A 27808-nucleotide genomic window follows, 5' to 3' on the forward strand; every position below is an offset into this window, starting at 1 on the left:
GCAGCCGATAGTCTAATGCTTCTCTACGGTATTTGGCCTGTTCGTAGCCAATAGGAATCCAGGGCCTGTTGCTGATGATCTTTTATGCAGAAAACACATGCAAACGCTTTTTGTTCCTGCAGCATGGGAATATCGTCCCATAAAAGCCCCTGGACCGGAGCCAGACTCTTTTTTAAAAGCCACCTGGGCTTCCGTATAATCCGAGCGCTTACGGTCTGAAGAAAAGTCTGCTTATAGCATTAAGAGGCGTACCACTTCCATGAAGAGAACACAGTCTTCAAAGTTGGGATTCCTCTTGAAGTGTTTGAGGACACAGGACTGGACGATCCCGTCCCCGCACTCCACCACCAGGCTGGGAGAGGTCACGCTGGCCATCTGGTAGCTCTTGAGGTTCCTCAGCCCCCACGCCAACACCTGAAGGAGGAGGAATAACGGAAAGAATGCTTTAAGATCTGGGGCTTCAGCAATTTGCTTTGAAGACCTCGACAAGTTTAAGATGTTATTCCATGGACTGGATGTCACACTTCTGTATTAGAAACACCCCAACCCGTTCCCATATACTATATATATATATTACTGTATACAGCGCTGGGGGTTATATTACTGTATACAGCGCTGGGGGGTTATATTACTGTATACAGTGCTGGGGGGTTATATTACTGTATACAGCACTGGGGTTATATTACTGTATACAGTGCTGGGGGTTATATTACTGTATACAGCACTGGGGTTATATTACTGTATACAGCGCTGGGGGTTATATTACTGTATACAGCGCTGGGGGTTATATTACTGTATACAGTGCTGGGGTTATTACTGTATACAGTGCTGGGGGTTATATTACTGTATACAGCGCTGGGGGTTATATTACTGTATACAGCGCTGGGGGGTTATATTACTGTATACAGCGCTGGAGGGTTATATTACTGTATACAGCGCTGGGGGTTATATTACTGTATACAGCGCTGGGGGTTATATTACTGTATACAGCGCTGGAGGGTTATATTACTGTATACAGTGCTGGAGGGTTATATTACTGTATACAGCGCTGGGGGGGTTATATTACTGTATACAGTGCTGGGGTTATTACTGTATACAGCGCTGGGGGTTATATTACTGTATACAGCGCTGGGGGTTATATTACTGTATACAGCGCTGGGGGGTTATATTACTGTATACAGCGCTGGAGGGTTATATTACTGTATACAGTGCTGGAGGGTTATATTACTGTATACAGTGCTGGGGGTTATATTACTGTATACAGCGCTGGAGGGTTATATTACTGTATACAGTGCTGGAGGGTTATATTACTGTATACAGTGCTGGAGGGTTATATTACTGTATACAGTGCTGGGGGGTTATATTGCTGTATAAAGCGCTGGGGGTAATTATAACTCTGTGTTAATAATGGGGGGCAGTATGGGGAGGGGTAGTAAGGTGTTCACTATGCGTTAAAATGTTGTCAGAGACGATGACTTTAGTTCTGAGAATATTAGAATCAATTTCCTGATCTCAAGGATATCGGTATCGTCTTCTCATGCATGTTTAAATGTCTTCACTGTTTTAACCCCAACCACTTCTCCTGGGAGGCTGCTCCTCTTATCTACCACCCTCTTAGTAAAGTAAAACTTCTGTCTAAGACTCAGAGGCTAATGTTATGCTGGTTAAAAGTATTAAATAAATACCAGTGGAAAGATGCCAATGCAGAGTAAAAGTCTACATTTTGTGGGGTACCGGAATCTGCTATGCTGTCACCCATCCATAGCAGCTTGCTAAAATTGCAGAGATTATCATATTATGGATTTTTTTTATGAAAATAATTTTTCCCATATTTAGAAAGATTACTAAACACAATTTTGGAATTTTTAGAAAAAAAGAGATAAAAATACTGATTTAATGTTAGTTTTTGTCCTTTTGATTAATTGGAAAGCATCGCCTGAAGCGTCTCATTTCATTACAAACCTTCAGGATTGGGGTAATAAACCTCTTTTCTGAGCCTAATTTTGATGGTTATCATCAATTCCCAGTTTGTGTTGAATGTAGCGAGTGAAGAGAGTAAACATCTTTGTGTTAAATCACAGACGCGGACAATCAGGCAATCATCACAAAATAAGACAGGACATTCATTTTACATCATTACTGCATTCATTTTTTATATATTTATTTATTTATTTTTTAATTTAAAGTGTTTTTTTTTCCTGCTAACAAATTTCGGGGTATTTGCAGATATGCTGATGATCTCTGTTCATAAATCCTATAGAGCTGGGTGGTGGGAAGCTATTCAACTCCCATTACTCTCAGGCAGTCTCTCCTGTACAACAGCATTTTACGGATGCCCGACCCCTTATATAATTTCACCCACGTGACAATAAAATACCAGTGTGCACGGCGCAGTCTGGCTCACCTCAATGGCGGTGCGTTGGAGGATGGGTTTGATTCCCTGCGGAATCATGAAAATGTTGTTTCCTTTCTGGGGTGGAGGGTAAGGAAGGTCCGTATCTGCAGACTGAGAAATAACAACCAGGATTAGAAGAAAGAGGGAAGGATTAGAAGAAAGAAGGATTAGAAGAAAGAGGGATTAGACGAAAGAATGAAAGATTAGAAGAAAGAGGGATTAGAAGAAAAAAATTAAAGATTAGAAGAAAAAGAGATTAGAAGAAAGAAAGAGGGATTAGAAAAAAGAGGGATTAGAAGAAAGAAGGATTAGAAGGAAGAGGGGTTAGAAGAAAGAAGGAAGGATTAAAAGAAAGAAACGAACAACAAAAACAAGGCAATGCGGAGTCTGCTTTAACTTGGGCGCCATAGTCTAACATTAAATGGTTATGCATAGATCTATTATCTATCCAAGGATTTATCCAGAAGATACCTCCCTACTTCTTACCCCACCGTCACAAGGTCTGCCTGAACCAATCAACAACAATCATCTTAATTTAACAATAGAGGAGAGATAACTTAATGGGGAGGAATAATCCTGCAGACCTCGGGAACTGGAAGTTGAGATGGCTGCTTTCTAAGTAGGGATCTGGCAATCGGCAAAAGAATGCAAACAAGAAGAGCACAAAAGACCCGAGAAGACCTTTACTTTGATACATCTTGTTACATTAACAGCCCGTTAGATGTTCTCTGTTAGTGTTGGGGGATGAGTTATTGTGTGTTGGGCTCTACACGATCCTGTCACTTTAACTAGACCTGGGCTCGCCAATTATCACTGGGGGGGGGGGGGTAAACCTCCATAGGCGAAGATTTTAAAGTGTTTGGGACGGGTTGGTAAAACCTCCTTGAGATATAAACACGGAGGCAGCTGCCGTCGGATGCCTTCAAGCTACAGACCAGGTTAGAGTTGGAGGAAGTCTCTGGAGTTTGGTTCCTGAACCTATGGAAACGACCCCAAAGCGGCAGAGTATGGCGCCAGTGACTCCCGGTAAGAGTGCGTCACGTTAGGTGGGACGCAGGACCTTTATTGTGTGCCAGAGTCCTGCAAACGTCCCCATGGTTGGGTTATATTCACTAAGAGTTTGGTTTCTACAAATCTACGATGTTAAGGGCAATGCCAAGATGAGGGGGGATGGGTGATTAAATGAAAAATAATACATTAAGAAGTATGTATATGTTAACGAAAAAGTTATGTTTAAGTAAAACTTTAATCCACGATGGTCCATACCACCCAGGATCGAAGAAGAATAATGCACCCAGCCACAAAGAACGGGTAATAAACAGGGCCCCGTGTGAGGTCTAATCCATAAACTCAACAGAGCTACAGAAGCTAACGACGGGGCCACAAACAAAATTCACTGAGACGGTAACACGGACTCAGACATCTTAAATGTAATAAATACCCCTGGGGAAAACTCTCAGGTTCTTAACCAATATTGCCCCGTGTGTGGAAGGGCAATCATCACCACTTCTACCATTCAGAACACCTGGAATGGGATCTTTGGGGGACGGCCTTTTAGGAGGGCGTGTCATCACCTAGCCAATGAGTAGTTTAGTAGACGCACAATGTTCTAACAAGCTTGTTGCCCTCACTGCCCATGCGCAGCTTTTAACTCAGAGAAAGAACTTCAGAATCTAGGAATCTATGCCGTATTCTAAGGAGTTATTTTCTTTTTTCTTTGACAAATTGTCGTTACAAAATTTGATAATGCGAATAAAGTCTCCCTTGTTATTGATATGATCTTGAAAAAAATATATTTTTTTAAAGTATTAAAGTTTCATTTTTTTTAATTTAATATTATTCATAGTTTAATTGTGAAGCCAAAAAGTAAATATCTGATTTTAATATCTGAGTTTTTCTCTTTTCACATGTCGTTTCACAAGACTCTCATAATTGGTTAAATTGGTTCAACCACTCTCAGGATTTGTCGGGATTGGCAAAGAAAAAATGGAATTTGTTAAATAACAAAAATAGATAGAAATGTCACTGCTGGTTTAAAGTAAAAAGACCATAAATGGGTAAATTGAATTCAGATGATTGTAAATTCCTCCCCAATATTACTCCTTATTTACCACTATAATAGTTGAAAAAATATCTTTAAATTAACTCCCATCACTACCAAAACTTAAATTGATCCTTGGGGCCTAGAAACAAAAAAGCCCATAACAGATACCTGACTTCAAGCAGGGGATGCCTCCATTGATTACCGGCAGGTGACTCCAGAAATCAACTGGGCTCAGATACAGAAAAGGTAGGAATAAATGGCCCCAAATCGCAGGGTTTTGCCCCAAAGCATGAAAATAGGTATATAGACAGAGTGGGACAGGCACATGACCTCTCACTTATGATTATATATATACAGTATATGTTCACATACAAACAGGTTTGAGGCACAGCAATTAATATTATTATTAATAATAAATGATTATTAGTCATGGTAATATTATTATTATTATTATCGCAGGCTAGCTTTGAACGGTACGATCAGAACGAGAAAGGTACCCAGTCAGGACGTTTCTCCGTGATGAAAGCTGGTATTAACAGCTGGTGCGCACGCATCCCAAAATTAAAACGGAGGAAAAGTGGGAAAAAGCAGAGAGATTTTTGAATTAATACAAATTTACTTACTTCATCCCACTGCCCCCACCCCGCAGTGTAACAATAGCTGTAGAGAAACATCATGGTGGATTTGGTGACCCTGTCGAGTAGCGCTGGCTGCTGATGTCCTGTTAGGGTTGGGTAATTTTGGTAGGGTGTGTTGTCCACCCATTTTTGTTGGTGTCCCCCTTTAGGTGGGTTAAGGGCTGCCATCAGGAGGGGGGTTACAACCACTTACCCCGTATGGGGCCCCCGTGGGAAGAAAGAAGGCCTTGCTGATCCATCATGGACCCTCTCATTAGCCCTCACCTGGTGACCCCTTTCTGGGAATTCTGGCTCCGTTGTGAGCATTGGGGTGGGACAGTGGGGGTATCATTAGACCCCAAGATTTCTGATGGCGGCCCTGGGTGGATTTTTATAGTCCCGCCATTTTTTTTGTTTATTTCATTGTTGACTTGCTCCATCACACTAATGGTCCCACCACAAATCCTAAATTGGGTTGGCGTATCCAATGGGCCAGTGAGCTTTAAAAACCCCAGGTGCCCCTAGGCACAAGTACTATTTTAAGGCCAGTACGGCATGTGCCAAAGGCCTACTGGATAAATGATTTAAATAGATAGTGGAAAAGAATGTAATACAAAGACAAGCACCCCTGTTTTAGAGGACATCAGCAATGTTCTGGGCCACCATCCTCTCCGAGGGTTCTATGGTTATTTGGGATTCCCTGAATATCTGACAGAGGATTTTTGCCATGTAGGGCACGCCTAGTAATCCCGTTGACTATAATAAGGATGTGCTGGAGGTTGGAATCTCGGGCAAGGTTCAGGCAGACATGCGCAATGTTTAGGCAAACGAAACATGCCGGAAGCCATGCGCAACGTTCATGCTCATATACCCACCGCTATGGTCATACATGCATTTCTCCGATTTCCGGTCGGCCCCTCTGTGCCACCGCCAGGCCCAATCAAAGCCATCAAAACCACATGTACAGGGCAAATAAATGAAGGTCCCCTGCCCAGTGATGAATACCACGAAAGGGGTGCAGCAAACCTATTCAGCCTTAATCATGGCCGCCTCACCCTACTCTTGGTTTCAGAAGAATGGGAATTCATTTCTATCCCACCTTAGATATCACTTACTGCCCTACCAGAAAAACAACTGCCGGCACACAGCGCTGCCTAGGCTATGAGACTACGACCTCCCTCTGCAGCAGCAGTAAAGCAGCATTGCGATCTTAAGCTGATCATCATGAGTCGTCAAGATGGGCAGGTCCTCCAGCACATAGTTACTTACAGCCTGACCTTCACCCCGTCGTTAGAGTACCGTGAGTTTCTCGCCATGAAGTAACTTCACAGACGACCCCAATAGAACCCCATATTCCAGAACTAAACCTTTTCCAAACCATCATACATCATCAGCTCAGCTCTTACCAAACGCATCTCAACAACAATGGCAGGTCCTTACCTCGCTCAGAACACCAGAAACCTCATCCTGTGGGGCAAAGAAAGCAAAAGTCTTACATGAGACGAGAAAATCAAAGAGGAATTATATATTCTGCTTCTTTCTTTTTTTAAACATAGTTTTTGCCCCGTAATATAATGTTTTCAGCCGAGTGCTAGAAATCATTCTAGCCCTCGGCATTCATTCATTTACGTGTCGTACATACCTCCGCTCCGGGAACATGATGCAGAGTTGGCTGTGTAATAAAAAAAAATAAACATAATATAACATATAAAAAACATAATATGATATATAAAATAAATATAATATATATCATATAATATATAAAATAAATATAAATATAATATTAATATAATATATTTAATATATAAAATAAATATAATATAAATATAATATATAATATAAATATAATATATAAAATAAATAACACGACTGAAGAAGTAGGTTGACCTACGAGCAATAATTAAAACAGAGCTGCGAAATACACAATTTTGGTTTTTTAAAACACAATGGGAATTTTGTATATAAAGTGACTGGTGCAAAGTTCTAAATGTTGTCTTATCACCATAGCAACCAGTCCAGTCAGCACTAGGACCATTTTTCCCCAAACTTTGCACCCGAATCTTCTTCTATATATTAAATATTTGTTAAATATTATTTTAACTGCCCCAATGCCTCAGTGATGTAGTGCGCCAAGTGTCCTGACGTTGTTTTTGGGGGTTCCTATTATGCAATCAGCCATATTGGACTAAGCCAAGTTTATACAGATAGGGGGGCGCCTTGTAACGGCTCTAAAATCGCAATCACCGGGCTTCCAGCGTGAAACTTCTAATACACATTCTTTGCGTTACAGGGTTTTGTGTTACAAATTATTACTAACTAAAGTAAGAAACCCCGATTATTGCAGGGAATAAAAACTGTTAAATAATGACATTTTATTCAAATTTGTAAGTCAGAAATTAGATTCAGAATTCTCATTTAAAATAGCAAATCGGCGGGAAGAAATCTCCATATTTTCGCTTCCCGCCTTCCGCTCACCCTTCACCCGAGGCGTTTGCTGCCGTGTCAGGACCGACGCCACGTGCGTGTAATGCTCCGTGTGGGCCTGCGCCACTGAACACGGAAGCTGCTGTATCCGAGGTGATACTCGCTATTAGTGTACACACTGGGACCGTTATTATTTGCTTTGACTGAACTAACAAGGAGTGCGGCTTATTAATTCTGCGGCAGGAGGCGAGCAGACCCCGGCTGCGGACCCCGGCAGCAGCCCCATCCGGCCCCCGTCTAGTCGCCCGTTTCTCCTGCTGTAAAGACTCAAACCTTAATCAGTCGTTGGTCTCGTCTTAGGTTCAGGAGCCGTATGTCTATCCCATGCATGTTTAATCCCCTCACTGTATTACCCTCTACCACTTCTGCTGGGAGACTGCTCCACTTCTCTCAGTAAAGTAAAACCTCCTATCTAAGCCTCCGAGCTTTAGACGTATGACCTCTCGTTCTAACGGGGTCCTCTAGGCCCAGGTTGTAACACACAAAAAACCTTCTATTGCAAAAATATTTGGCTCTCCTTTGGCTTTTGTGACTTTTCCTCTGTTTTTCCTTTTGTTTTAGTAAATCAGAGAAAACTGCAAATACGAAATTCCACAGAAAATGTAATTTCAAATTATTTTCAAATTCTTAGCTTGTACCCAAAACAGAAATAATATTTGATTTTGTTTATTTTTTCCCCCGCTGTGGTGGTCCCGGCAGATTAGAATGCGGACTCCAAAAATATAAGTTTACCTTTTCCCTCTGGATTAGCTCAAAAGCGGCGAGCAATTCCCCAGCGGTTTTTCCTCCTTTTGTTACCGGATGCCAGGATAATTTCGGGGAGCGTTTCAGGGTTGGTTTACAAATACAGCGTCCCATGTACTCGTCGGCCCCCTGCGGAACAAAGTCAAGACAGCGCTGCCGTTACCAAGAACAACCTCATCTTATTAGACATCTTCAGATCAGGACCCACCGGCTACAAGATAACGGGGCCAGCTCCCCAATCCTCGTTCCTGGCACCAACTTCAGATTTTTTAGATCATAAATGATAATAAATTATGATAAAAAAAAATAATAATAAAAACAAAATTTGCAAGGAATGGAGGCTGATTATAATTTTTTTTTTATTTTATTTCGGGTTAGTCTTAAAATTTCCACTTAAATCTTTATACAAAATAAATTTCTGTTAATTAATATTAAAACCCATTTTGCCATAACTTGGAAAATAAAATATTATCGGCAAAATATTTTACAAATCGGCGCCAGTGTTGGCAAGAAAATGCCTTGAAAGAGAATTATTGATTTTAAAAAATATGGAGAATTGTAGTAATGTTTTTTGAAACCAGCGGTTAAACATTCCAATATTTTTAATTTTTTTTATTAATATTGCATTGGAAAAATAAATTCCTCTATAATGAAATTTTTTTTTTTTTGCAACTTTTTTTTCCCCTCAATTCCAATTTTTTCCCCCGCTCACAAATACTTTGCATAGAAAGTGACATAAGGTGCTCTAAAGAACCAGAATCATCCCCTCAAAAGTTTCTGAACTTACGTAAGTGTCGTGGTCATAGATTTCCACCACGATGTCAGGAGGAAGAGCGGCAACCGTTGCAGGATCTCCAAAGATTTCGATTTCGTAGAAGATGAGCGTCTGATCCCACGTGGGGTTCAAGGTGTTCTTCGCCACCACCGTTTTTTGGCTCTGATGGAGGAAGGACACAATGGCGTACGGATCTGGAACGCAATGCGGAATTCATTAAAAAACTAAATAAGATGATGAAAATTCTAATTAAATTTCAAGTCTTAAAAATAAAAAAATAAAATAAAAATAAAAAATTTGCTTAGGAATTAGAATTTGGTTGGGCCGCTAGAAATAATCTAAAAAAAATTGAAATTTATATAATAATTAAAAATAGCTCCAAATCGGAGCTATTTTTAATTATTATATAAATTTCTAATTTTTTTAGGTCATTTCTAGCGGAAGAATCCAAATGGAGGTTAATAAAATAAATTATATAAATTTGATATCAATTTGGGATCTTCCAAAGAATTTTGTTTATAAAATAACACCACAACGGAACCCAGTCGGATCCAGGGTGTACTATTAATGCTATTAATATTCATTAATATATTATTATATTATATTAGAATAATGCCGGTATATTATAATATATTAATAATATTTGTAATTTTATTATATATATTATAATTAATATATTATATAAGGGTATTTATAAATTGTATATATTAATTATAATATATATATATATATAATAAAATTACAAATATATAATATTATTAGAAATATAAAATCTATTCATTATATTAATATGTTATTAATAATGTTATTAACATAATAGGAACGGACTGGAGGACGGTACGTGCGCGGAGGGTCCAGGCAGGTTTTTTTTTTTTTTTATATATAAATGAAGCCAGTGTTATATTCACGGCCCCCGCCGCTCCCCACGTTGGGGGAAACGCTTCGTGCTTATTCTAGGTTATCTCCTGTAAAAATATTATGGCATGTCATCCAGCGACGACTCGTATAGCTGGCGAACACGGCGTGCGCGTTTAATACGGGGATCTGGACTGTTTCATTGCATTAACCCTTTCCCAAACTAGAAACAAGGGTGATCAGTAGCAGCCAGCCCTTCAATGAATAAAATACAATAAAAGGATGGCGTTGCTCAACATATTTTTATTCGTTTTTTTAACGTACTTTTACGTCGTCCAGATACGGGGTTAATCGCTGGTTAAAGGGGAGATCTCGTTAGCTACATTTGGTAAAACTTTTTATCAAGGCTGGGTAGGTTAAGGTGCATCCGGCTGGATCATATTTATGGACTACAAATCCCATCACCCAGGCTGCTGGGAGACTGTATACCCCCCCTCCCAGGACGTGTCGGGTGCCCAAACCTGGACACCTTTGTTGGGGTTGTGTGGTTGAGGGGCAGGACTGCAGGTGGGGGGTATGTATAGATAAACAGATCTTCTCTCTGCCCCTCGGGTAACACTGACGCCCCCCCCCCCTCGGGAGCAGCCGGTATAATAAAGGCAGCGATCGCCGTGCGGACCCCCACCCTCCATTGTAACCTTTTTATGGATGTTATAGTTGGCTCGATGGACCCCGCGAAGCGCAGCCAATCATGCGCGATGACATCACCCTCCTTAACAGCGAGGCCATTGTGGAGCGCTCAAGAAATCATTATCAGTCTGCCAGACGGTTACCGGAATAATAATGATTACAGCGGCCAGCACGCGATAATACCCACCGCAGCCGGGCGGCCGCTCCACCGCTGTGTGATTCCTTAGCAGATAAGCCCCGTCTGGTCGCCCGTTTCTCCTGCTGTAACGACTCAAACCTTAATCAGTCGCTGGTCTTGTCTTAGATTCAGGAGGCGTATGTCTATCCCATGCATGTTTAATCCCCTCACTGTATTACCCTCTACCATTTCTGCTGGGAGGCTGTTCTACTTACCTACTACCATCCTAGTATTCCATTCCTCTGACCCTCTAGTTTTAGATTCTGCTCTCTTGTTCTAACGTCTCTCCTCCTGTACTTTGTTGAATCCCTTTATGCAGTTAAACGTTTTCATCCTATGCCCCTCTCTCTTCTCCAATCTATACACCTCGGCATCTTCTTGGCATATGAAAGGGTTAATTCAGGTATAACCCATACAGTATCCAGGGCTGTACTTTAATACATTATCCTGGACATTACGTTCTAGAATCTGCGAGGAAAAACTCACGCGGAACATCGATGCTGACCATGGAGTCTGGGCAGCGAGGGGTTAAACAGCATTACATGTGTAAATCTCCCAGGCCAGCGGCTGATAAAACAGGATGCGTGTTACACGCTTACACGCTGAGAGCGCCGCAGTCGCGTGTAATCACCGTGTGAGTGAGCGGCCCCTGAGACGCCCCAAATGTTAATGTTAACCCTTTACTAGCCCGCAGCAAAGATTCTACGTAATGAGTCGCCAAATGTGTTACCCAAATGGTTCTATTACCGGTCGTCATGGAAACCATGACTCATTATTACTTCACGGAGTCACCTGCATTCAAGCAGGGAGCTTAACCATAACATAGTGGGGGTTTTATATATGATCACAGCGGGGAGAATAGGAAGGAGTCAGTTCTAGACTGAGTGACCCCCAGAATCTGCCCCGTCACCCTGAGAATCTGCCCCTGAGGTTTCCCAGGTATAATGATTAGCCAATGGCAGCCGGTGGTAGAGGGTAATACAGTGAGGGTATTAAACATGCATGGGATAGACATACGACTCCTGAATCTAAGATGAGACCAAAGACCGATTAAGGTTTGAGTCGTTACAGCAGGAGAGACGGGCGAGTAGCCGGGCTTGGCCATTACTTCCTATCTTGTTGTTCTGTTCTGTTGGTGCCCCTGGCCCGGCTTACATGGATTGATAAAGAGCGGTCAACCTGCGTTTTGGAGGGTGCTGCGCCTCTTGCACCCCTAGTGGCACGGCATGGTATTACACCTCTACATCCTCCAATCGGAAAAGCCGGTATCTGGGAGCCACAAGGGGTACATTATATCTGCGGGGGGGGGGGTCTGCCCCGGGTTTATTTCCAGTCACCTACCCGAGAAGCTGTCCTTGTCCATGGGCAAGAGGTCCCGGGCTTGGTAGAGGTAGCAGCGCAGGTGATAGCGGTTCCCGTCTTTTGGAATAAAAGAAGCAGATTTAGAAGGAAAAAAACCATGGGTACAGCGCAGAGTACATCATAGGATCTCCTTCATAATTTCTATATGCTCTGGCTTGGAAAATTCAGGGCTGTTGGCAGCTATGTATACAGACATGGTGGATTTGTATTGCATATATATGTAAATGATGTCAAAATATATATTTATGTATATATAAAATTAACATTTCCACGTGAAAAATAACCAGGTGTTACAAACTCACCGTAGCTGTGTAAAGAGCTGCCAACAGCCCTGGATTTCCCAGGTCAGTCCTGACGCCCCCAGCATGCATTAATGTACTCACAATCAAATATGCAAGATATTGTAGGTCTGTTGACCCCAAAGCTGAAGGCGCCGGCAGATTTCCCATCGTCGCTTTTATCATCCGTTACACCTCCCTGCAAATGGGGAGAAAAAAAAAATTAACAGATACATCAGGCGGGAAAATTTCCACAAATATAATTCCCCCACTATATTAGCCTTTACCACTTCTGCTGGGAGGCTGTTCCACTTATCTACCACACATCCAGCAAAAAATAATACATACTTTACATAATGGCCATCAATTCAATTTCCCCATTATTTCCCGATATCTGCTAAACCAAATAAAAAAAGGAACAGAAGATTCTTAACCCCTTCAGTCCCAGGGGTTTTTGGTACCTCAAGTCCCGGAGAAATTTTGCCATTTTTGCGCTATGTCGGTTCAGCGATGATTCTCTTTTCCTGTGAATAGTGTACCCATATAAACTATATATCGTTCTTTCAAGGAGAGATAGAGCTTTCTTTTGATACCATAGTTGGATGATTAGCTGAAAATTTAGAATTAGAAATGTAGTAAAAACTAGCAAAAATTAGAAAAACAACCTCATTTTTTTTATATTTTCCTCTCTGAATCCTCAAAAAATTAGGTAACGTGACCTGTGTCTGTGATCCGTACGCCATCGGAGATCTCATATCTAGACAGACCCTGTAAGGGATATCGTGTCCCTCCATGATCTTCCGGGTGAAGTCAGTAGTGACGCGACCCGGAAGGGAATGCCCGATCTCGCGATCTTAAACTGTAACGGCTGCCGGGAGATCGGGAAGCAGGAAGCCAGAGATGCTGTCAAACGACAGCCTGATCTCCCGTGTAGCGGAAGGGATGTGTTCTTGCCGCTGCAAGAAAGTCAGGACGTACCAGTACGTCCTAAAGGGCTTTACTAGATGCATTTTTAGGATGTTTCCGATTCTTAGTACTTCCATATGGAACTGAAGGGGTTCATATTTTTTTTAATTTATTTGGTGGCTTTGGTAGATGGGGTTGCACCTGTGTATTCCAATTAGCTGCCAATTTCAGATACGATTTGGACCGATCATAACGTCATTGTGATGACCACTCAAGAAAGAAATGTTAAGGCTCCTGATAGAGACTGGAGATTAAACAATGCGGTTTTGCAGAATAGGGAAAATCTAAATTATGCAGGGAAGATGTCTTCTTTAAGGAGAATGAAACCACAGAAATCTCCCCAATACACAGTTGGTGTGCTTATAAATGCACGGTTCGTAGCCATCTAATAGCGCTGAGCTCTAAAGCAAAAATTATATACAGAGAACAATCAGTTAATCAGAGAGAATGAACAGGCTCCAACTCCTGAGACCATAGATAGATTGCCCCATTTGTGGTTGGCACTGAAAGGGTTAAGGCCCCGCCCACTCTGACATACAGCAGCCTCACCTATTGTGACATCATCAGCATCTCTGTGATGTCATCAGCAGCACAGGCTGTATAAACCAGGTGAAACCTCATCCACTTCATTGCTCAACAGAGCAGGCGAGCGAGAAGATGTTGGATACTCTTCTGATTATCGTGGGCTGCCTCGGCGCCTTTATCATACTTTTCTTATTAACTGAAATGAGAAAATCTACTAGAGGAAGAAAGGCACACGAGGCCGACCTCTACACGGAGATTGCGCGTTCTATTGTGAACATAAATAACACCGTGTTCCAGATGGAAACAGAATGCAGACGTTCCCTGTCCCATCTTGCAGACCGGGTCTCGGCTCTGGAACGCAAACGGGCAGCGGATAGAGACCGAAAACGGGGACATCTAAAAGAGACAACGAGACGCCAGGATCAACAGGCAAGACCTGGAGGCTCTCAGGTGTCTCAGGACAGAACGTCTCTGTCGGATACCACCCACGGCGAGGACATCAAACAGCTACAGACGGTTATCGATGGTCTTCATCGGCAGAACAAGGACTTAGTACGACGCCTGGGTGAGGAAAATGAGAAAGTCACCTTGCTTGAGCGCATAGCCTGCAGAGACAACGCGATACGAGCCCTGGAGAAAAGAGTTTCTGCTGCAGAAGATTACGCCTGGGAGCAGCTTCTCAGGGCAGAGCAGCTCGGCATGAAACTTTCCACCACCACGAGAAGCTTCGAGGCATAGATAGCGCCCGTCAACAACCGCTTAGACGAGCAGCAGTCTGCCGAGGAGCAAGAGACACAGAGCGTGGACAAACACCTTGAAGTGATGGTGGATGTGAAGCTGAATGGAGGACAGCTGGAGAACACCACTGGCTGTCAGCTTTCAGCAAAGATGGAGCAACTGCTATTGAAGGTACGAGACGTCAGAGACCATCGCCACCAGACAGCCCAGACACATGGAAAATCCGCCACTTGTCTTACTGTCTTCACCACCACGGAGTCAAGAACATTCCTACAATGACAGCCGTGATGGAAGCCTCTGTCATCTCCGGGCTTCTGGCAGCGTCTTTCCATCTGTTTCCACCGGAGGATATTCATGTTATCCATAAACAGAATTTTTACTTCCAACGTAATCAATATCTCAATAAAATTCTGTTAAACTTCAATATACTTCATACTTTTTATTTGAAAATATTATTTTGTACAGATACCGTGTATTTGGCATTAATCGGTTAACTCACGAGGTTCTATGATAAAAGGTTACTTTTCTTAGTTTGTGAGCAATACTAACATTCTGAGACCCAGTGTTACATTTGGAACAATCACCTGTGGAACCAATGGAATGTTGCGAAAGTTCCATCACCGTAGCAACCAATGGAATGGTCTAAACTGAAGGGAAACCTTGTAACAGAAGTTACTGAGAAGCAATTCTCAGGAATACTTTTTTGAACAGACTTTAAGACAATGGTTATTGTACACGAGGGGGGGTCCAAAAATCTGTTGTTATTACTGATGTTGTGAAGGATTTCCAAAGCATTTAGTTGAAGAAGGTAGAGCGGGATGGTGGAGAACCAGTTAGCTCTCCTAGGGGCCAATAACCCCACCTGGCCTGCTCAGGTATTTTCATCTCCCGTGTGCTTCATTTATTATTAAACAATGATTATATAAAACATTTCCCCATTATTTCCCAATATCTGCTAAGCCAAGTAAAAGAAGAAGATAAAGATTCTTAAAGACCTTTGTAAAAGCATCCAATCCATGTGGTTGTACATACATGTAGAATGAACACGGAACATGGAAAAAGTGGCATATAATAAATAACGATACATGGAGGGTGTGTGTATTTAATGCGGGTGAATATAATGGAAGATGGTATATAATGTGTGGGTTGAAATATATTTTTAGATTTATTTGGGGGGCTTTGACAGATGGGGTTGCGACCTGTGACATGTTAGTAGTTACGTTGATAAGCTGCTATAATAAGCTTGTATGAATATGTGGTTGGCCTCCTGAACCTACTTTGCCAACCACTCTGACGTCATGAAACCTCAACTATTGTGACATCATCAGCCTCTTGAATGAATTATTACAGTAAACGTCTGACTAGAATATTAAGGCATCTATAACATATTTTTGGATTCCATAAATTATTAATTACGTCAATAATCTACTGGTTTATTTGAATAATTTACACAATAGTGCCAGAAGTGGAGTGCAGCCTGCGATATACCCTGCACTCTATCACACCCTGCGTGCCTCTGCATTTATTAGGATTCATCGTATACTCAGTGAGTTAGAGCAGTACCCTCAGTAAGCTAGCGAGGGCAGTATACTCATTGAGTTAGAGCAGTATACTCAGTAAGCTAGTGAGGGCAGTATACTCATTGAGTTAGAGCAGTATACTCATTAAGTTAGGGCAGTATACTCGGTGAGTTAGGGCAGTGTACAGTGACAGCGAGCGGGAGAGAGAAGTATACTCTGTGCTTAATTAATTATCTCTTCATTGTAATAGCGTTATGGGATCCGCTGGCTTTTTATAAACAATCTGTTACAGGAATCTCGGCATGAAACCTGCGCAGGATAATATCACCCCCCCAGATTCCTGCGCAGGATAATACCCCCCAGATTCCTGCGCAGGAATCTGGGGGGTATTATCCTGCGCAGGAATCTGGGGGGTATTATCCTGCGCAGGAATCTGGGGGGGTGATATTATCCTGCGCAGGTTTCATGCCGAGATTCCTGTAACAGATTGTTTATAAAAAGCCAGCGGATAATATCACCCCCCCCCCCCAGATTCCTGCGCAGGATAATATCACCCCCCCCCCGATTCCTGCGCAGGTTAATACCCCCCAGATTCCTGTGCAGGATAATATCTCCCCTTAGTTTTCTTTTAATCCGCTGCGATTAATACCTGCCTCGTCAGTAACGTGTTTGATGCAGTGCAGGGTTCGCGTGTTTGCATAGCGTGTGGCCATTACACATGTATGGGGCCCCAGTGACCCTTTAGGGCCAAAGATGGGGCCGATCCGTAACGATGATGAATGGTGCTGGAAAGCTATTTTATTAAATGAATAAAGCGATATTTCGTATTTTTATACATTCCTATCTCGAATGATCAATGTACCTATTGGGGTAGTGAATTTATGTTACGCCCATTCCACTTGGATCCGCCCACCTCACGCACCCATTCTCCACCCACATGCAGCTAGCCACACCTCCTAATGCTCGATTTGGCTCCTCCTAGGTCCAATTGCATACCTGTCTTTGGCACTGGTCCAGGCCTAACCCACGGCAGCGCCACCAGCCGAACCGCCTTACCACTGAGCGACAGGATATGACATCATATCCTGGTGCTCAGACGCTTAAAGAAGCGTGGCTCCGGGTGGAAGTGAGCTTTGTCCTGATAGACTCCCTATTTTGGGGCGACCCCCTTGGCCTGCTGCCCTACACCACGTCTAACCCCCATATGTTAACCGAGGGGAGAACCTCTAGGGCTTTCCTGTGAAGCTCAAAGGTTGACTCTGGTGCTTAGAACACGTGTCCCATCATGTCTGTCTGCAGAACTTCTTATTTTGTATATATATATATATATATATTTTTTAACATTTATAACTGGTGCAGGACTCTGGGGAAGGGAGGAGCTGAATGCCTGTCTTTTTCATGTGTTATCAAAATGAGCTCTATTGCTGATTGCTTCAAAATGATTATTAAAATATGTCTGACAGACACGGACCTTCTCGATGTTTGCAGCCCTGGGAAATGTTTATTTTTTTAAATAGCGCTATCGCCATGCTGTCTGCTCCACATTTAGCGCTCTCTCGGCGGCCTGTCTGGGTTCTCTTTTTAAAGATTCTTTTAAGGCGTAAAGGAGTGGAAAAAAGAGAAAGAAAATTGAAGAGAGGAGGAGGGAACTCCCCGAGATGTGACATTTTCGAACTAGAAATGTTTGGGAAAGGAGTGATGATAACGTGATAGGTGACACGTGACAGAATGCGTTCTCTGCGGTCTCCAGGTGCCGGACCACACGTGCCACACGGTCGGTGGTCTGCAAAACCCCCAAGCAGGAGGTCCATTTACTGTTATACTGCGTCTGCATTACGTCGATGTAGAGAGGGCTCCTTGTGCTCTTTCAGAGGCAGCTAACGTGCAGAATATCAGCCGCGTGGACGGCGCTCGAGTGTCGGGGAGCGAGAGGTGTCTCAATACACTTCTATTAGTGCCGTCGCCTTAAAGAAAGCAGACACCCAGCAGAGGTGGCAAGCGGCCTCTGCGCTTAACCCTTACTAATCACAGAACAGGCTTGACTGTGTTTGCCAGGTTAAAAAAAACTATGGGTAAAAATCAGAGGAAACCAATCTCAGTAGTTGGTGGGAACTACAATTCCCATCATGCTATCAGCCAGCTGCAGGAAATGGCACATTCTAATGAGCAATACCGAACACACGGTATATCTACATACCGAAAGCCAACGGACAGCATGAGATTACGTCATACAAGGCTGATAATAACCCGGATTGGGTCGTGACGGCAGTATTTGACACTGCGTAATGAGTCACGTGCATGGATGGATGACGGGTATTGAGGGGGACAATGCCCCCCATGAGGGGCAACACTACTAAAAGGACGCACTCCTCTATGAGACAGATAAACGTTTGGGAGAATATAATTAACAGCAGAAATTTTACGTTGCATTCTTATTTCTATAATTTTTTTTTATTCATTTTTATAAAAATATGCACTATTTATTTATTAGCCAATTAATTTTATTTTTTTATACATTTTTATTTTTTATTATTTTTCATAATTTAATATCATTTTTTTTTAAATAAAAATATATTGCTTTATTATTTTTATATGATTTTATTATTTTTTTTTCCTCTTTATATATATTCACAGTAGATGCTAAAAGAGCAGAGGTCTGCTAATGTAAATGTCTGTTCTATATATATAATACCCCGAAGGAAACGACCCGCTGTATGTAAATAATATCCATTAAAACGTATGGGATTTTCCGATATTTTTTTTATGTTTTTTTTTTCTGTAAATGGAAAAACTAAAAAAAAAAAAAAAAAAAAAGTTTTGCTTTTCAGCGCTTCAGTTTGCTTTACTATTAATTTTTATATTTTTTTATATTACAGTAACCGACCCACAAATGTACAATTCAGGCCGTCGTACAGTAAAAATAAAATACAGAAATTATTTGTCAGGAAAAGCTTAGACGCCAGCCTCCTCCCGTCACCAGCTTGGATTATAGCAGTTCCTATGGCGACGGATATCTAAGACGGGTCTGTGGTGGATGGAGTCCTGCTGATTTCTGGTCGTGACCGACGCTCGGTACAACGATCCGAGCTACTCTGCGCGAGCGGGGAGGAAACTATATTCCTGAGCATGTGACGGGTCAGGAGGGAGCCGTAAAGCCATCAGGCTAATTGCGTTGGGTTGCGTGCCAAGGAGCCAGCGCCGGTTACGTTTTTCTCTCCAGCGTAGCATTTGATACTTCGTTGGCCTGCGACGTCTGGTGTGTGTGGTCACGGAGGCTCGGCTCCATACTGTAAGTCATTAAAACCAAGGAGGAGGAAGAATTCACGGGTCATTTACCGCTATTAGGCCGGTGGTTTGCATCGCGCGCCCTGTTTAATGGGCGTAACGGAGCTGGAGACCACGTTAAAGAGAGTTCACTCCTCGGAACGTAAAGAAAGGCATCGGGTGGGATGCCAAGGAGAGAGGACAGACCGGGTCCAATGTAAGCAAATTAGGAAATGTTACACGTACGCAGCGGCTCGCCCCCTGCCTGAATGAGGCATGGGGGTCCGCACGCAAAATAAAAGAGGCAGGGGGGTTTCAGAACGGACGGGACCAATTATTCCTTCCGCGCCGCTCGTTAAATTGGGTCAGAAGTTAATGAGGGCCATTTGGAGTTTTTAGGCGGGCTTGCGTGTTATTGCGCCGGCTTCCTTTACAGTCAGACTGTATATCTCTGAGCAGATTTGAGGAATGTCACGGAACGTTGGGAGCCCGGCTACATGATTCTCGTATTTGTTTTAATGTCACAGTCATTTCCTCGGAGCCGTCGGAGGGTAATTATTACGGTATTAAAACAAAAAAGCCACTGTAATGCTGGCTTTCTGTGCGTTAGCCGAGACGCGGGGAGAAAGAATGTTTCGCTGCCACTTTACGGAAGGAACAGTAAAAGATATTATCTGCGCTATCTGCACTGGGAGAAAACGTCAATGAATTCAGGTATCCTGTGCATTAAAGTCCATATGATGGCTTCAGGAGGAGCACCTGGGCACGATAGAAAAGGTGAAGCCCTATACTGAAGCCTGGTGCACATAAATAGGAACACTAGACCTGCTGGAGACATTAAAGCATATAGGGTCTTGATAACTGGCATCTTGGTGCTATTTGGCGTTCCTCGGTTAGTTTTACCTCTCACAAGCATGAAAATTCATCAGCCCACCCTGATAATAATTCTAATGCGTCACGGCAAGGCAGGCAAGTCTAAGTCTACCTCACCCGGTATCTCTTAATAGCTCCAACTAAGATAAGTCTGAAGCCCGTAGTAGCTGTCTAGTCCTTAAAGCCAAGCCAGGCTCCCTCCACATTGGAGAACCGGCAACACCAGACATCATTCCCCCCACATCTGGGTGCACTGGGTACTTTTTTTTTTTTTTTTAAAGAGCAGTTTTCCTTCAGCCCACTACCAAGGAGACCCTCGCACTGTTACACTATATATATCAAGCTGTGGTCTGCCAGCACCCTGCCAAGCAGGGACCCCCCGACAGCCTGATGTCAAATACAGTAAGCGAGATTGATTACCCCCACGGAGTGACCTGTTTGAATCCACCTCTCTTCTCAGGGGTCACAAGTAGGATTTATACACCATCCAACATAACAAGAGAAACGCAACGCCGAGGTCACGGAGAAACTAGAGGGTCTCGAAAGCTTATTACTGTATACAGTAATATAACCCCCAGCGCTGTATACAGTAATATAACCCCCAGCCCTGTATACAGTAATATAACCCCCAGCGCTGTATACAGTAATATAACCCCCAGCACTGTATACAGTAATATAACCCCCCAGCGCTGTATACAGTAATATAACCCCCCAGCGCTGTATACAGTAATATAACCCCCAGCGCTGTATACAGTAATATAACCCCCAGCGCTGTATACAGTAATATAACCCCCAGCGCTGTATACAGTAATATAACCCCCAGTGCTGTATACAGTAATATAACCCCCAGCGCTGTATACAGTAATATAAACTCCCAGCGCTGTATACAGTAATATAACCCCCAGCACTGTATACAGTAATATAACCCCCAGCACTGTATACAGTAATATAACCCCCAGCACTGTATACAGTAATATAACCCCCCGCGCTGTATACAGTAATAACCCCCAGCGCTGTATACAGTAATATAACCCCCCAGCGCTGTATACAGTAATATAACCCCCAGCGCTGTATACAGTAATATAACCCCCAGCGCTGTATACAGTAATAACCCCCAGCGCTGTATACAGTAATATAACCCCCAGCACTGTATACAGTAATATAATCCCCAGCGCTGTATACAGTAATATAACCCCCCAGCGCTGTATACAGTAATATAACCCCCCAGCGCTGTATACAGTAATATAACCCCCCAGCGCTGTATACAGTAATAACCCCCAGCGCTGTATACAGTAATATAACCCCCAGCACTGTATACAGTAATATAACCCCCAGCACTGTATACAGTAATATAACCCCCCAGGGCTGTATACAGTAATATAACCCCCAGCGCTGTATACAGTAATATAACCCCCCAGGGCTGTATACAGTAATATATCCCCCAGCGCTGTATACAGTAATATAACCCCCAGTTCTGTATACAGTAATATAACCCCCAGCACTGTATACAGTAATATAAACCCCCAGCACTGTATACAGTAATATAGTCCCCAGCACTGTATACAGTAATATAACCCCCAGCGCTGTATACAGTAATATAACCCCCCGCGCTGTATACAGTAATAACCCCCAGCGCTGTATACAGTAATATAACCCCCAGCGCTGTATACAGTAATATAACCCCCAGCACTGTATACAGTAATATAACCCCCAGCGCTGTATACAGTAATATAACCCCCAGCGCTGTATACAGTAATATAACCCCCAGCGCTGTATACAGTAATATAGCCCCCCAGCGCTGTATACAGTAATATAACCCCCAGCGCTGTATACAGTAATATAACCCCCAGCACTGTATACAGTAATATAACCCCCCAGCGCTGTATACAGTAATATAACCCCCCCAGCACTGTATACAGTAATAACCCCCAGCGCTGTATACAGTAATATAACCCCCAGCACTGTATACAGTAATATAACCCCCAGCACTGTATACAGTAATAACCCCCCAGCGCTGTATACAGTAATAAACCCCCAGCGCTGTATACAGTAATATAACCCCCCAGCGCTGTATACAGTAATATAACCCCCCAGCGCTGTATACAGTAATATAACCCCCACGCTGTATACAGTAATATAACCCCCAGCACTGTATACAGTAATAACCCCCCAGCGCTGTATACAGTAATATAACCCCCAGCACTGTATACAGTAATATAACCCCCCAGCGCTGTATACAGTAATATAATCCCCCAGCGCTGTATACAGTAATATAACCCCCCAGCGCTGTATACAGTAATATAACCCCCAGCACTGTATACAGTAATATAACCCCCCAGCGCTGTATACAGTAATATAACCCCCCAGCGCTGTATACAGTAATATAACCCCCAGCGCTGTATACAGTAATATAACCCCCAGCGCTGTATACAGTAATATAACCCCCCAGCGCTGTATACAGTAATATAATCCCCAGCGCTGTATACAGTCATATAACCCCCAGCGCTGTATACAGTAATATACCCCCCAGCGCTGTATACAGTAATATAACCCCCAGCGCTGTATACAGTAATATAATCCCCAGCAGAGTGAACACTTAATGAGGAGGAATAATCATGCAGAAGAGGAAGTTTGTAAAAAAGCAGGACTGTTGCACAAAAAACAGGGCTTTTGGGAGGTATGATACCCTTATTTTACAAGGGTTCTTAATCTTACCAGAGTTCCCTCCAAAGCGAATATGGCGGCCGCCCCCAGCTGCTGTAAGGGTTCCATGCGGCGCCTCCAACGCCTTCTCCGGAAAATGTCCATCTTGCGATAATTCAGATGGAACTTCCACCCGAAAAGGTTGGCGTACTCCCACCCCTCGCACTCCGACTCGTCCGGCTTGTGCTGGGAAAAGGGGACAGGGTCACATTAAACCAGAGCCCATGCCCTCACTGTGTTAACCTCTACCACTTCTGCTAGGAGGCTGTTCCACGTATCTACCACCCACTAAGTTAAAACTTCCTTCATTACATCTAATCTTCTAACCCTCTGAGACTCAGTATTATTAGAATGAAACACAGCTGTCTTTACGCTGCCTTAGACCTGACCCACGGCAGCAACCCTCAGCCGCCCCCTACACGGCCATAGTGTAAACCTCCATACTGTTAATGGGCCAGTTGGGGACCACTTACCCACCCCCACCCCGCAAGTAAATAATAAATAAAATATATAATTGCAATTTTTATCTCATGCTAAACTCAAACCGGTACTTGAAGACCGGAGGCAAGCCAGGGGTTAACACTTCAGTGAGTGCTACTCAGTATTACTTCATTAATTCCATAGTGTCGGCAGAAATCTTATAGCCGCTGAGGACGGCGCGGACACCACCTGGGTCTTTAGTTAAATACATGAGACTTACATAAACTGTCAGAACCTCAGAGGTCTCTTCTTCAAGATATATTGAAAATTAAACAATGTGAGAGATCCGTATTTATGAGTAAACTGTTAATAGCGATATTTTACATTTTTTATGGAATTCTAATTCATAAATTCACGAGGAATGTTATATAAATAGGAACATTTGAAACATATCGGCCCATCTGGCCCCCGCCCAGTCGCCCGTTTCTCCTGCTGTAAAGACTCAAACCTTAATCAGTCGTCGGTCTGGTCTTAGATTCTGGAGCCGTATGTCTATGCCATGCATGTTTAATACCCTCACTGTATTACCCTCTACCACTTCTGCTGGGAGGCTGTTCCACTAATCTACCACCCTCTTTGGCCTCTTTTGAAATAAACCTCCATCCACGTTAAACAGGTTTGCCAGATTTAAATATATACAACAACAATGATACAACTGATTAAATATATTGAAAAAATTTAAAAAAATTTAAAAAAATATATAGGTGCCGCGTGTGCATTATACAGACGGGGGGGGGGGTCTCGGGACGACCGAAGCGCTGCTTATGATTATCTTTCTTTTTCCTTTTTTTCCCATGTTTTTCTGCTTGCGGCATCTTTATAAATCAACCCCAACGTATGGAATACTCAGATAAAAAAAAATAAGCTGAGTTCTAAAATGAACCCCAAAACTGATTGGGTAAAAGTAAACAGTTAAACTTTATTTATTTTTTTAACTCTTCTGGTTCTGGAGATCTCGGCTACATTTAATTTGTGGTGAAAAGGCACAAAATCATCTGCAATTGTGTTGAAAATCCCTTTGCATGTTTAAATCCCTCACTGTATTACCCTCTACCACCTATGCTGGGAGGCTGTTCCACTTATATACCCCCATCTTTCCCAGCTGACAGGGATAGCCGCTATACACGGCCCGGGTAAAGTGACGTGGGATAAGATGGTATAAGGTATAAGGTGTTAGTAAGAATCTTAGTAGGGAATCCGTTGTTTTTGCAGCAGGAGAAGCTGCAGTTGCTGGTGGTAGTGTTTTACAGTGCAGGCCACCCCTTCACTATCACAGGTTATAAAAAGTGCATCTGGCAGCCGCACGCTGGGTTACTGGCGGGTTTCAGTAACCGGGTTTATAAGCGGAGGAAACTTCAAGCCGCATCGGGAGAGAGGATTTTGGGGCAAGTGTGATCAAACGGCGCCACCTAGAGGGGGAAGCGAGCCTCGCTGGTACGCACAGGAGTCCAGATGTGACCCAGCTGCATGCAGACGTGACGGAGCCGGTTTGTGTTGGTAAATGGACCCAAGATTCTGACGTTTAAAAGCCCTTCTGCTAGAACAGTTGGGGATGCCCCGGCTCCTAGGCCGAGGGTGATGAGAGTCGTGCTGACATCCAGCAGTATGCACCAAGATCAGCGAGAATTCATATTGACTGCCTGCAGCTCTAGACAAACGGATTAAATACAGGACGGGACAAATATATCCCCCACCTGACTTAAAGTCTGACCCTGACTCTGAGGGGCCAAACCGACACGGTATCCTCGCTGCTGTAACCAGCAGTGTTGCCGGCCACCGGCTCTGTATCGTTTACATTTTTTTCAGCCTAAAGGGTTAATCGCGGGATAACGCCAGTAAAATGGGCTCGAGAACTCAAGGGCAAAATCACAGTATAAATTGCCCCTCTAGAACCAATTATATTCAGCAGCGTACTTCACACTGACGGTAAGGGGGGCGTAAGTTTGGCTTTAATGACGCACCGCGGGACTGGCCGAGTTACCCAAGTCTGTCTTATTCTAGAGACGCTGGATAGGTTTCATTACCTTCTTCAGGATTTCGATCTGCTTGGGGTCTCTCCTGCGCAGTCGGACCCAACGCCTCCTGCGGTTGGTGTGATACATCTTCTCGGCGGGCGCCCAGGATTTGGGCTTTTGGTTCGGCGGGATGGTGGTGCCGTACTCCCAGCCTGTGAGACGGGCAGACGCAGCGAGCAAATTATCATAATTGGTTAAGTAATAAATGCTTTAATTTCTATGATCTTCTGAAAGGAACATCAGGGTATGAATTCTCTCTCCCATCTCCTCTCTCCCCCAAGCAGGACATATAGAGATCCCTTAGTCTTGCCTGGTAATTCTCCTCTCCCATGTGTCAATCTTCTTCAGGAGCTGGGCTCTCCAGAACTGTCCCCACTACTCTCCCCCGGGCAGGGCCGGCCTTAGGGGTGTGCGGCCGCACAGGGCGCCATGGCAACAGGGGCGCCTGCCCGGGACTTAAAGTAAAACATCATTTGTTTTTTTTACTTTATTTAACATCCTCCATGTTAAAGTTTTTTTTTTAACTTTATTTAACATGGAGGATTTTAAATAAAGTTAAAACAACAACAAAAAAACACTTAAGGCCGGCTCTGGCCCGGGTGATGCTGTACTTACCCTGTTCATCCACAGCTCGGTTGGTGTCCGTTGACCATTCTTCATCCTCCCAGTTCCACCCCGGCGGGCATTCGATCTCATCTTTTGGAAGAACTTTTTCTCCGTTCTGTAATAAAAATAATCCATCTGATGACATCAGATATTCCTGGAACCTATCTGCGACACAACCTCTCCCCTAGATTGTCAGCTCCTCTGAGCAGGGCTCCCGACTGGCGCCCTTTATATGTTCTCCATTCATTAATAAAAAGTCATTGAAAAATGGCATGAAATCGTGAAGCTTCTGTTAAATTTTATCATTTCTCGGTGATAAAGGTGAAAAAAAGGGTTAAAAGGGAATTCCCACCAATTCGTATCACTAGAATCAGATTAAACACAAGTTTTCAATAATATTACTCTGTTTTCTTTTTTTACCCCAGGCAGCTGCATATCAGCCGTTTGTTATCACTCTGTTATCTGCTAGACATGTTATTACTGTATACAGCGCTGGGGGTTATATTACTGTATACAGCGCTGGGGGTTATATTACTGTATACAGTGCTGGGGGTTATATTACTGTATACAGCGCTGGGGGGTTATATTACTGTATACAGCGCTGGGGGGTTACATTACTGTATACAGCGCTGGGGGTTATATTACTGTATACAGCGCTGTGGGGTTATATTACTGTATACAGCGCTGGGGGTTATATTACTGTATACGGCGCTGGGGGTTATATTACTGTATACAGCGCTGGGGGGTTATATTACTGTATACAGCGCTGGGGGGTTACATTACTGTATACAGCGCTGGGGGTTATATTACTGTATACAGCGCTGGGGGGTTATTACTGTATATAGCATGGGGGTTATATTATTGTATACATTGCTGGGGGGTTATATTACTCTATACAGCGCTGGGAGTTATATTACTGTATACAGTGCTGGGGGTTATATTACTGTATACAGCGCTGGGGGGTTATTACTGTATGCAGTGCTGGGGGGTTATATTACTGTATACAGCGCTGGGAGTTATATTACTGTATACAGTGCTGGGGTATATTACTGTATACAGCGCTGGGGGTTATATTACTGTATACAGCGCTGGGGGTTATATTACTGTATGCAGTGCTGGGGGTTATATTACTGTATACAGCGCTGGGGGGTTATATTACTGTATACAGCGCTGGGGGGTTATATATTACTGTATACAGCGCTGGGGGGTTATATTACTGTATACAGCGCTGGGGGTTATATTACTGTACACAGCGCTGGGGGGGTTATATTACAGTATACAGCGCTGGGGGTTATATTACTGTATACAGTGCTGGGGGTATATTACTGTATACAGCGCTGGGGGGTTATATTACTGTATACAGCGCTGGGGGGTTATATTACTGTATACAGCACTGGAGGTTATTACTGTATACAGCGCTGGGGGTTATATTACTGTATACAGTGCTGGGGGGTTATATTACTGTATATAGCGTGGGGGTTATATTACTGTATACATCGCTGTGGGTTATTATTGTATACATCGCTGGGGGGTTATTACTGTATACAGTGCTGGGGGTATATTACTGTATACAGCGCTGGGGGGTTATATTACTGTATACAGCGCTGGGGGGTTATATTACTGTATACAGCACTGGAGGTTATTACTGTATACAGTGCTGGGGGTTATATTACTGTATACAGGGCTGGGGGTTATA

At 43.2% G+C, this 27808-nt stretch overlaps 1 protein-coding gene across 2 annotated transcripts in view; it reads right to left on the reverse strand.

The window, feature by feature from the left end:
* The window catches only part of DYSF (dysferlin), a 103390-nt gene that overhangs the window by 36168 nt on the left and 39414 nt on the right, over positions 1 to 27808 (reverse strand). Inside the window, exons 27-38 of one of the 2 annotated variants that reach the window (XM_053458095.1) lie at positions 26122 to 26227; positions 25516 to 25658; positions 23024 to 23197; positions 12528 to 12621; positions 12124 to 12201; positions 9072 to 9253; positions 8273 to 8413; positions 6699 to 6728; positions 6497 to 6523; positions 4937 to 4978; positions 2405 to 2506; positions 253 to 414 (exon numbers count right to left, since the gene is read on the reverse strand). In XM_053458095.1, coding sequence (XP_053314070.1) covers positions 253 to 414; positions 2405 to 2506; positions 4937 to 4978; positions 6497 to 6523; positions 6699 to 6728; positions 8273 to 8413; positions 9072 to 9253; positions 12124 to 12201; positions 12528 to 12621; positions 23024 to 23197; positions 25516 to 25658; positions 26122 to 26227 — 1281 coding nt within the window. The remainder of the gene's footprint in view (positions 1 to 252; positions 415 to 2404; positions 2507 to 4936; positions 4979 to 6496; positions 6524 to 6698; positions 6729 to 8272; positions 8414 to 9071; positions 9254 to 12123; positions 12202 to 12527; positions 12622 to 23023; positions 23198 to 25515; positions 25659 to 26121; positions 26228 to 27808) is intronic. The other variant, XM_053458096.1, reaches the window with a different exon arrangement.

The sequence above is a fragment of the Spea bombifrons genome, chromosome 1 (genome assembly GCF_027358695.1).
Source record: "Spea bombifrons isolate aSpeBom1 chromosome 1, aSpeBom1.2.pri, whole genome shotgun sequence".
NCBI classification, from domain to species: domain Eukaryota; kingdom Metazoa; phylum Chordata; class Amphibia; order Anura; family Pelobatidae; genus Spea; species Spea bombifrons.